Genomic DNA, 11,528 nt, shown 5'->3' with positions numbered 1-11,528 from the left:
AGTTATCATAGAAATTCTCCCCACTTCTTTGCGCTCTGAACGAGAAAACTCACCCAGTATTCATATTAGGCCATCATCTCCTTTAAAGTTTTGCCCACCTCCTTCTTGAACCAAGCATCCTAGTCTACCTTATCGTAATTTTCCAAATTGACCAGTGTGTCTATCTCGTTCCCAAGGTGACCGTGAAGCTCTGGCATAAATGAATCGATAAGGTTCTTCGCTTTTTCTCCATGGAGCTTCTCCTTGCCCCGTATCACCGTTTTCAAGTATTCTGCGTATTGCGTGATCCTATCATGAAACCCAGCGTGCTCGTTGGTATTGACGTCCATCAAGCCTGGCACCCCAGCGATCTCGCCCATTGACGGGAAGAGCGTGCTATCCTCACTTGTATGATGCTCGTGAACCCACTCTGTCCACTGGAATGCGTAATTGGCGAAGTCAACCTTGTCCGAGTCAGTTCCTCGTGTCGCGACATTAATGCACTGGTTGTACACCGAATTGATCGTGCGAATCAGGCAGTTTTGGACAATCAACATCTCCGCCGCCATTGCTCTGGCCGGAGTCAGTGTCTTCCCTACCTGTACCATTGTTAGTCACACCGCCTCCCGGGGTTGGTATAGTCAATGTAGCTGTTTCGAAGCGCCGCTCCTGGAAGGGCTAATGAGGGTACAGGGGCTGTCGACCCAAGGCTTTGATTCGCCCATCTTGTGCCGATATTGGGGATGTAAGTGAGGAACGTATGTCCACTAAGCAATTTCGATTGAGAGGAGTGTAAGCTGGGATATATAAAGATATTTCAGACATGCTGCCATGACAGCTGGACGCTCATGGAGCCTAGAGCCTGGATTAGCGGGCGATGCCCTGGAACCAGGGGTTTCCCTTTTTACCGTAAACTGTAACAAAGTTGAGCTTTCGCGAATCTTAGATGTGGAGCCCCTGACCTCAGCTGGAGGGGACGCCTACCAAACTACCGGCGTTATTTGTCCTAGCTGAACTCAGCTCTTCCCCACTTCAATATTCTAAATCATTGCCCAGATCGGGATAAAGCTTCAAAGCTGACCCTGCTCCAGTCTCGCACTGGACATGCCAAAGTTGGTAGAAAACACGGCTATCGTCTTAGCGCGACCGGCGTCTACTTTGTATGCGTTTCGACTAGATTCGGAGGTCTCTGCGCTTGCTAGTACTACTAGCCGAACCAATTGAATATGTCAACTCAAGAATTATTTGTACGTGATTGTCTAGATTAGTGGTCGATAATGAATTGTCTTAAAGTGGGTCCAAGGTACCGTCAGACTGTCAGCTCTGATTGACCAGAAATCAACCCTAGCATTGCAAGGATTTTGAGGCGATAAAATAGATCTCAATAGCCTATCAATAAACGAAGTCCGTCTCTTACACGACCGCTAGCGTGCGGGCAGCCGTGCATCGTGGCTTATCGGCCACACCCTTACATTTTGAGATAGGGGCGGGTTTCTAAAAATTCAGGGTCTATACAGTAAAGGGCAGTGGCTAATTCAGACTTTGAATAAGGCCTCAATTAGAATTATATGTAGAATATGAATGTCTTCGACACTGCTGGTATAATGGCCGTTAAAAAGCCCCTAGGAACATTGTCCTCTGAAGAGCGCTTTCTCAATGATATATGCAACGCCAGCAAAGTCTTGGGTGTATCTTACTCGGAAAAACAAACGAGAAGTGTTTTGAGCAATTTCAGCAAAGGTTTTCATCGGGGCTGTGTCCTGTGGGGTACCACTGACCAGTCAACCGGAAACTTGAGCTATCGCATTTACGAGCGCCATAGTATTGACGTCCTGCTCTTGCCGCAAATGCCGGTTTAGTTTTGAAAGACAACGGCCTTCTTTCGCTCGTCCAATCCTGGTTGAGCGTCTGTGGGGAAGAGGGCCAGCAACTTGCTGACTTCGACGTGACCCGGGAACTTGTCAAATTTTGGGTGTTCCTTGGTTCAATGCGGCCGGTGGGCGAAGTCCTAGGCATCCTAGGGTTACCTGCATGTATCACAGGGCACCAATATATGTTTGAGTACTTAATTCCCACGCATTTGAGATATGTTGCGGTGGATTTGGAGAGAAGGCCTATCAATCTTTATTTCCGGACCACTCAGCAACTTACACGAGAAGATGTCAATGAATATGTCACCATTTCTGGAGAAAATCCCATATCGATACTCCTTTTGAGGAAACAAGGTAGCAATTTCCGAGATCTGGAAGAACCCTTGCTGTTACAAGGGATTTTGTAACGGGGAAAACGTCCACAACGACCTTCACACGTCGGAGTTCAGCTAGAATTGGGCACTGATCAATGTATCGCCACATCGCGTTTTGAAAGCGCAATTGCTGAGTGAACAGACCGAAGCTAGCGAAGAGAAGCTTTCCCGCAGGTATTCTTGGATAAGTAGCCTCAACAGGGGACGCTGTTTTCCTCTGTATCGTAGCAATGTTCTCGTTGATCTATAGCCACCTGCAATATCAGATTTCGTATGGTGTTAGACGGAAATACTGCTTAGCAAATCATACCGCACACCCATTGGTTATCAACAAGTCCAAATTGCTATAAAGCCCCTATCTGGCAATTTAACTTAGTTTGTTGACGTGGGCATAATAATGACTAATGCATGCGGGTTTGCTCAGTTAACTAACTTATAAGTTAGTTATTCCTTCTTCCCGGGGTCCACGGCTGCTTCTGTTCCGTCGGTGTTAAGGTTGCACGGGACCGCCGGGTGTACGACACTGTCGGGAATTACGTAGCCTAGCTAAATATTATTCAGCCGTAAGCTTAAGAATAACGTACAACCTAACAAATACCTAAAGCGGATTAGCCGCGATGCATTGACCTTGACCCTCGGCCTTTCCTAATCAATTTTAGTACCACAATCGCCATTTTTTGTGTTTGTGCCCAACGCTCTAGCCGTAAGGAGTCTATGCACAAGGGGCTTATTTTTAAGTCGGTAATCCTGAAATACTCCCGTAGCACCAATTATCCAATCAAAAGCTTTGGAAGAAACAATACGAGCCCGTCGGCACAAATGCAACGTTCAATCCGATCACTGGGGGTCCGCACATTCTCCTGACATACTTAATGAATCAACCGCAACTGCGAAAACGCATTTTTTTTACTCCGTGGGCAAAGTCTCCTGACACCCTTGAAGAATCAAGCGCAGCTGCGAAAATGTCAATTTTTATGACCCTTGGCAGAGCAAGTGTGACGCTCGCCTTTGCGGGTGTGGTCGCATCCATCTATCGAGTATGGCAAATCCGTCGTCTATTTCGGAAGGCAGCCAGCGAACACGGAGTGGTACGTAAATTCCCTCTATTGGCAGTTGATCAATATCCTTCTAATCCTCAATAGCCAATGCTGCCCCATTCGTGGATTTTTGGACATTTGCTCCACATCGGCAAAACTATGGCAAAATATCCTAGCGATATTCATGGCCAATATATGCCTCTCCTCCTTGCCAAAGACCACCCGGAATTGGAGGTACCTGGACTCATGTACATCGATTTATGGCCTATCGCGCCCCCAATGCTAGCCGTATTCCATCCTGATATGATGGCCCAGTTCACGCAGATCACCTCACTGCCGAAACATCCGTCACTGGAGAGTGAGTTCAGGCCATTCACGCAACTTAACGATTTACTCAACATGTCGGGGGAGAGATGGAAGACATGGCGAGGTATATTTAATCCGGCATTTTCAGTCAAAAATATTTTGTCGCTTATGCCCGCCTTCATTGAGGAGATTGATGTCTTTGTCGATAGACTTAAGGTCGCTGCCGAGTCTGGCGAAGTCATTAGACTTGAAGATACGGCTATTAACTGCACGGTCGATATCATCGGCCGAGCTATCCTGTATGCCCGCGCTTTTGATATCACCTTCTATAATCTTCTCTGACAGCCTGCAACTTTTTAGTGACGTTCGTCTACATTGTCAAGTGAAGAGGAATGAGCTACAAGAGGCACTGAAGCGACAGATTGCCTTATTGTGGGCAAGCAATGCTCCCGACCAGCTTGTCATGGCTCTCAACCCACTGCGCCCATTCCGCATGTGGAACAACAATAGGATCATGAAAAACTACCTCCGACCGCACATCGAACGAGGAATTCAAGAGCATCTGAGTGGGAAATCAACTGGACACAACACCATCCTCTCTCTAGCAACCAAGGCTTTCCTGTCTAAAAGAGATTCTTTCAACGCAGTCGGGGCGGACGAACAATTCATGGACATCGCAATTGCCCAAATAAAGGTCTTTCTATTTGCAGGACACGACACTACAGCGACAGCTCTATCATACTGCTACTACCTCCTCAACAAAAACCCATCAGCACTAGCCACTCTGCGTGCTGAACACGACGCCGTGCTCGGGAGTAATAAAAGCACAGCACGAGCTCAAATCGCCGCCAACCCAACTCTGCTCAACCACCTCCCTTATACATCGGGCGTCATCAAAGAAGCACTGCGCCTTTTCCCACCCGTCGGCTCAATTCGCAGAGGCCAACCAAACTTCTACCTAAGTCACCCAGAAACAGGGAAACAGTACCCTACAGACGGATTTATGCTGTTTTCACTAAGCCTTGGCGTCCAGCGAGCAGAGGAGTTCTGGCCACGAGCCACAGACTTTCTTCCTGAGCGCTGGCTCGCAAAAGAAGGCGAGCCGCTGCATGTTCGGAAAAACGCATGGCGGCCTTTCGAGCAGGGCCCACGGAACTGTATCGGCCAGGAGCTGGCGCAAATCGAGCTTCGGGCGATCCTGGCCCTGACGGTGCGTGAAATGGATATTGAACCTGTTTTCCCCGATGACTCGCCTGTTGTGTTGGGGGAGAAGGCGTATCAGGTTATGGAGGTTGGCATGATTACAGGACATCCGAAACTCGGAATGCCAGTTCGGGTGCAGATGAGGGCATAGAAATTGGGAAGGCTCATGTAGAAGTTCCTTTTTTTTGAATTGTTACTTTGGTATTTGCGAATTTTCATGTTTTTACTAGGCCTCCACACGATGCGGTCTTGAATTCAGAGGTTAAGATGGAATTTCAGTGAACCGCGTTCCCTTGCGCTCTTTAAAATCATTTTTCATGGCGAGGGACATCCGCGCCAGAATGCGGGAGACGATTGGGAATGGCGGGAAGCGTTTTTGAAGGCCTCTTTGGTGCTGACGGGGAAGCGGTGTAGTGAGAACGGACTGGGCGAGATATGGGAAGGGAGGAATTGCCCATGAGGAGAAACTGTCGATGCTGCGGATCTCGCACAGGACAAGGAGAGGCACAGCGGAGGTAGGCTACTGAGCCAAGTGGAAGGGAACTCGCTAGGCGAAACCAACCGAGGGCGGATTGGATGGAGGGGAGGAAATTCGCGTTCGGTTTGCTGCTACCCAAGTCGGAGGGTGTGGCCACGGAGGATCGCAGAGAGATGGAATATAGAGGTGGTAAAGTCACACGATGACCCAGCTCGGGAAGTTGATTGAGAAGGTCCTCGGAGGGTCGTCGACCTAGGGCGGGGGGGGGGAGGCCGTGGTCGACTGAACGCGCGGAAGCTGTCGTAGCGAGACAAACTCGCTCTTGGAGTCGTTCTTGAACTCTGGTAGCGCGGACGGTCGCAGCAACATAAGGAAAGGTTGATTACGCGGCGATAGTGACGGCTTTCAGTCTTGTTTTCTTCTATCTCCTACTTGTAACTGCGAGACTTCATGCTCCACCACAGAGTTAAGCTTAGCATCATCCTCGGCCGGGATATCTTCTTTCCGCCCGGCCCCTCATCCACATCCATCGACGAGGGTAGCTGGGCTAAGTAGAAAGCTCAGGGGAGGGAGACTTGCAACACTTTGAAGTGGCATAGGAGATGACAGTCGTTCTTTTGTCTAGACCTAAGACCTTGCCCCTACTAGGCTATCTAACAGCTCATAGTAATAATCCTCACTACTTTGGTCGGCAGGCACTCTCAAGTTGATTTTAATATAGAACAGCTTCCTCCCGTAGATAATTCGAAATATTGATCCGCGCAAAGCGCGCTGCAACCTCTAGTTAATAAAGGGGGGGGTTTCGGAGGACTCGAGGAGGAGCGGAGTTCCCGGGCGAAGGCTAGCCGCAGGGGGGTCGTCGACCTCCATCTAGTAGAGACGGACGAGTAGTTGTAGGGTATAGGGTAGATCGTGTACTGAAGGTCTCTCGGAACCTAGTATGTACTTTGTTGACTGCCTATCGGACGTATTGCCCGACGCTCCTGAGGCACTGAAGTAAGTAGTATGGCTTGGCGGAGAAATTTGATGGGGCTAATGTTAATACTAGTAAGGACTTATGAGATTTGCCTTCCAGACTGGTCGATTTTTGCTAGGATTCAGAGCCGATTGGTAGTATGGTAGGTAGTTGAACAAGTAGATATATAGTAGGTAGGAAGACGCAATTTTAGGTAGGGTGTGCCGAATGGCCGTGTGTTCCGGGTGCTTGTGAATTACAGTAAAACGTGCTGTGTCTGCAGCAATTCTTGTGTATGAAGCTAGTGTTGTGAAAGTTTTTGTATAGTCACTGCAAGTCGTTGTGGTGTGAATAAAACATCGAGGAGTTCAATAAAAATAGATCTATGAGTGCAACTATAGCTACAGAAATATCCCAATCGCTCTGCAAATGTTTTGATTCGGATCGCTAGCCAAGGAGCCAAGAGACACTACTTATTCTTGGCCTAGCGCTAAGAAAAAGGAAGGGGAAAAAACAATGAATAAAAAGGGATAGAAATAATTTAGAAGGAAATAATATAAGAGGAAATAAAAGTACCGAGAGTTTGAAGCGAGGGCTGTTTGGAAGTCATCCGTCAACGCTATATAACCGGCCCCTTACAAAAATTACATTTTATTACGGACCCCCGCTACGCAAGGGTCCTACACAACGAAATCATTCACCTTAACAATATCGTATCTCAATCCCCCTCCCTTCGCAATTCGCATAATTTCTCAACCACTATAGCCGAAGTAGATCTCTCGATTAAATCACATATTCAATCGGCCCTTCTTGACCTAGAGGACCAAAATAATAGGAGGGCTATGCGGCCGTTGCTTGAGTAGCTCTTTAAGCGATGAGGCTTGCTTTTGTAGCTGAATCACTGTTTTAGGCGTTTTTGGTGTGAATTGGCTAGATCTGCTACTTAGTCGACTCGACGGTGGTGTAGGCGTTCGTAGAGAGATAGTAAGCTTAGAAAGCACCCTTTCGGCATCGACTGGTACTATTCTAGTAGCTGCGAAGCTATTTCGAATAATATGCGGCTGAAAAGCCTCCTCCCTTGCGCGTGGGTAATCAGCTAAGAAATCAAGCTTGTCGATATGATTGTACGCATTGCGAGCTAGATCGCTCACAAAGCGACTATACACGCGCTTAAGCACTGCAAAACACCCAACATCAAGCGGTTGTAGTAGATGCGATGAATGCGCAGGCATACATAGCGGTATAATATCATTTTCAGCGCACATTCTGTCGAATTCAGGTGTGAGGTGGCTACCATGACCATCAAGGATCAATAGCCGATATCGACCACGCATACGCGTATTAGTCGATGGAATGAATAGCTTTTCTAGCCAGCGTAAACCAATCTGATCGGTAGTCCAACCGTTATTCGAAACCTCGATTCGCCAATCGCGCGGTAGGTCTGGTAATTCAAACCAACCAGCAATATACACCTGGCCCTTAAAGATCACATATAGTGGTAGTGAATAGCCATCAGCACTAATCGCTTCGATCGCAGTGACCCATTCGCGATTCCTAGGTTGCAGTAGTGCCCGCCGACTATAGTATTCTACTCGTGTAACTACCTTCTGCGCTGATATAAGGCCCATCGCAAAACCGGTCTCGTCGAAGTTGTAGATATCCTCTAGTTGTATACTATAATCATCGATCGCACGCTGTACGGTCGTAAACAACTCGCGTATCGATTTAGGGTCCTTATTCAATGCGCGCTGGTAATGTATCGTTTAGAGAATCGTGATCGGAGCTTATCGCGTCGATTAACGAATGATGATAGCCAATTTTTGCCGACAGTAGCTGGTGGTGTCTCACCACGCGCAGCTAGTAGTATATTAGCTATATCTCGCACAGTAGATTGCATAGGCGCTGCTCCACGCGCATCTATAGAGATAATCCACTCAGTAAGCGAATCCTCTTCGCATTGAGTCAGTGTATGACCAGATGGGCGTTTATCGACGTGTGAGGATCTTCCCTGTGTGCGCGCGTGTAGTGTGGAACGCGGTATGTTGTATAGCTTCGCTGCTGCGCGAATAGAGGTGATACGGCTATTATCGAGATCATTAAGGGCTAATATGATCTTGCCCTCTTGACTGGCCGATTTTTGCCATGATTCCGATCGTTTTGGTGGTATGGTAGGTGGTTGAATAAGGCAGGTATGCAGAAATACGCGATTTTGGAATGGGTGTCCCGACCGGCTGGGTGTCCCAACCGGCTGGGAATTACGTTACAGGCAGCATTCTTAGTCAATACGGCTAAATCGAAGATCCGACAAATACTAAGAGGATGATGGCTATGTCGCTACTCCGTACTGTACAAAACATTACACACTCCCCCTTTACTCCTGCCGTGTTTGTCTTGGTTGCCTAGATTGTTGTTTGGTAGTCTTGTATAAGTAGCTTTCTCTGGTAGTGCTGGAGCCTTCATTCTCGCTCTCCCCAGACGTCCAGAGTACAACGTGCTCGTATCTCTTTCGCTCTTCTTTTTGATCACACTACCCTTTATGGCTTAGGGTCTTCGACACTGCTATTAAATACATCTATTCTTGAAACATGAGCTCTATGCGTCGCCCTCCTGATTCCACCTGGGAGCTGTTTTATCACCTCAAAACCTATCTGAGCTGGGGATATGTTATCTATCGTACAACCTACACCCCTGAATCTGAGCCACATTTCTCTGCCGTGATCAAGTACCTCGAGGCCTGTATCAAAGAAGAATTTTTTGAAGAATGTGCAAAATATGCTAGCAACGGGGGAGACCCTGCGATATATGACGGAATATGGGCCCAGCACAGTTCAACTGTTATTGAAGATGCGGCACAGTTCAATGGGGCATCGATTGATGCAATTCGCGCTCACTTCGAGGCATGGGTAGATGCACAGGGCCAACGTGATAAATTCAACAAATATCGAATGTGTATCGTTATTGATGAGGAATGCCTCCAGACTCTACTTGGTGCATCGGTAGAGACCCTGGACCAGGAAGCAGAGCTGGTTCAAGGTGATACTGTGCGGTATGTGAAGGTTGTCGAAGCATGGCCGAACTTGGCCGACTTTGAGCCCTTTCCGGGATGGATGAAGTGTTGGCCACTCGCCTTATGGGATCTTTGGACGATGATGTGTGATAGTGATGACATGGGCCTGTCTTGGAGCAAAATCGATGATTTTTGCCCGGAGGTGTATTGTGGATGATGAGAATAGAATTCGAGCAAGCACAATAAGATTTGAAGAGAGAGCGTCTACTCTGTACTGGGGTATACTAGCTTTGTGTAGAATTCCTGTTTATAAGGAAACTTCCTTAGTTCTGATGCAGACTCGACCGCTCTGCACCTCTGTTCTGAGACGTGCACTCTATATTGCTGTAAATGGGGGAACATTAGCCTTACTCGCCTCTATAGCAACTTGTGCTGGGTTCGATTTTCACCGCCCGCGACTAGAGCGCCAGCAGGCGGAACGTGACTTCTAATATAGAGTATGCTGTCAGCATATATGAATGAGAAATACATCGGACCCTGAACAACGCGAACATATAATTCTAAGAAAGCTGAAGATGCCGCCTATAGTGCATTTTTGGCCTATTAGAATTACCATGTGACTGTTCCGTCCTTCGATCCACTACTTTAGTCCGACATATGCTAATTGAGTGACCAAATGATATATAGACATTGTGTGGATGGAAACACATTACTAAAGGCTAAGAAGGCAAATATGTGGCCGAAACTGGCAGAGTACCGAAGTGATCTATGTAGCGGACAGAGTAAAGTCTAAGTCATGATATTTCGAGATATATGCTTGACCCTTAGACAGGGAAAAAAAGATCGCCTCAAGTCAATCCAGACCGACCGATTTCCGTATCTGAGGCGAGCCTCCTCAGGCTCGCTAAAATATTGTTCACTTCCTTAGCTTGATCGCCCGTCCGAACCGCCTAGAATTGAATTATCTCTTTCGCCCACTTCTCTACTTACGCGCGGACCTCCGCAGCACTGTGTTTAAGGCTGTCTCGGATCCATTCATCCCACCAGTCCTGGACATATTCGACAACATTCCCGGCATTCTCCTAGGCTTCCTCTGCCCGGCCCTATTCTGCCCGAATTATGTTTGCCGTTCTTACTATGTGGGAATTGACCAGAGGATGATTCAGGTACGCGATGATAGTGAGAGGTTCCCGAAGCCATATAAGTGCTTGTATGGGGTCGTCGGCCTTAATAGCAGCCTTTATTCTTTTATCGGATGTGACTGTCCCAGCGCGCTAGACCTGGATAGAACAGTAATTAGAATACACCCACTTAGCTGAGCAGATTCACCGGCACATACCCTGGATTTGACGTTATTTAAACGGCTAAGCAGAAGGGTGAAGTCTGCTCTGTTTTGAGTACTTCCTAATGCCTGTATAGCGCGCGAAATGGGCACCGCGGACTGGTCGCCGCCTATTATGACGGGGGGATTTGTAAGGATTGGTGCATTCAGTGCCTGCCTGATGAATGTTGCTGAGAGCCGGCTGTTTCTCGCTGTTGCTCTGGAAGGATGTTATGATATATCCTGGCATGAGGTTATTCCCAAGTGTTGGTGCCTTAGGCTTCCCGGGCCTGATAAGCCGGCAGGCCTTCCCCATGTGTTGGTGCATCAGGCTTCCCGGACCTGATAAGCCGGCAGGCTTTCTGTGGAGGCTCGCTGGGGCTTCGGCATCAGTACGTGTACGAACTCCTGCAGGGAACACCCTTAACAGAGGTTACATAAGCCTCGTGTTTCACCCCGCTCCCATTTCCCTACCAAGGATATATCTCCTTCCTGTTTGAGCGATAAGACTGTATATAAATTGACCTATGTTGAAGAGGTTTTACAATCCTCAAGAAACAGTCTTTGACCTTTCTACACTATTGACTTAGCTCTATTTCTCCTACCTGATTGATAGGCCTCTATTCTGACTTATAGAGTATATCCTTACAAAATAGCACTAAGGACCTGTTCTACTGCCTCTACCGAAGGGGCACCGAACCCTCCCTGTATCGCGGAAGAAATCCTAATTGCGACCGACTAGGGTTTAACCCTAACCGATCTTAATGCTAACCTCGTAGCTACTTAAGCTACTATAAAAAAGCTGTAGAGGCTTAAAGATTTATAAGACTAAGCCGAAACGCTTAGATTATAGCTTATAGGACGAAAACTAGACGAAACTCTATTAAACCTATACTAGGACCCCTACGAATTATTAGGAAAGGGTTAAGATATTAAGCTTAAAAATATTCCTACGTTTACTCTTAACTCTTTACTATAATAACAATAAGAATAGCTC

At 47.4% G+C, this 11,528-nt stretch overlaps 3 protein-coding genes across 3 annotated transcripts; 2 read left to right on the top strand and 1 right to left on the bottom strand.

Moving 5' to 3' along the window:
- Positions 1–119: 119 nt before the first annotated feature.
- N7473_006544 (hemerythrin HHE cation binding domain-containing protein) lies at positions 120–548 on the bottom strand (the record flags this gene model as incomplete). Its single annotated transcript, XM_057152484.1, has 1 exon — positions 120–548. The coding sequence occupies one exon, from the start codon at positions 546–548 to the stop codon at positions 120–122; it is 429 nt and encodes a 142-aa protein (XP_057006822.1).
- A 2,638-nt stretch (positions 549–3,186) lies between these two features.
- On the top strand, positions 3,187–4,921 carry N7473_006543 (cytochrome P450; the record flags this gene model as incomplete). The annotated part of the gene is made up of 3 exons (XM_057152483.1): positions 3,187–3,312; positions 3,367–3,866; positions 3,928–4,921. 3 exons carry the CDS (start codon positions 3,187–3,189, stop codon positions 4,919–4,921), a joined length of 1,620 nt encoding a protein of 539 aa, XP_057006821.1.
- A 3,867-nt stretch (positions 4,922–8,788) lies between these two features.
- Positions 8,789–9,427, top strand: N7473_006542 (uncharacterized protein; the record flags this gene model as incomplete). The annotated part of the gene is made up of 1 exon (XM_057152482.1): positions 8,789–9,427. One exon carries the CDS (start codon positions 8,789–8,791, stop codon positions 9,425–9,427), a length of 639 nt encoding a protein of 212 aa, XP_057006820.1.
- Between the last annotated feature and the right edge of the window lie 2,101 nt (positions 9,428–11,528).

Source organism: Penicillium subrubescens, assembly GCF_028828155.1.
Source record: "Penicillium subrubescens strain IBT 31985 chromosome Unknown utg000005l_segment0_segment0, whole genome shotgun sequence".
Classification (NCBI taxonomy): Eukaryota; Fungi; Ascomycota; class Eurotiomycetes; order Eurotiales; family Aspergillaceae; genus Penicillium; species Penicillium subrubescens.
The sequence above is the reverse complement of the archived record's forward strand: the minus strand, read 5'-3'. Positions and strand labels throughout refer to the sequence as shown.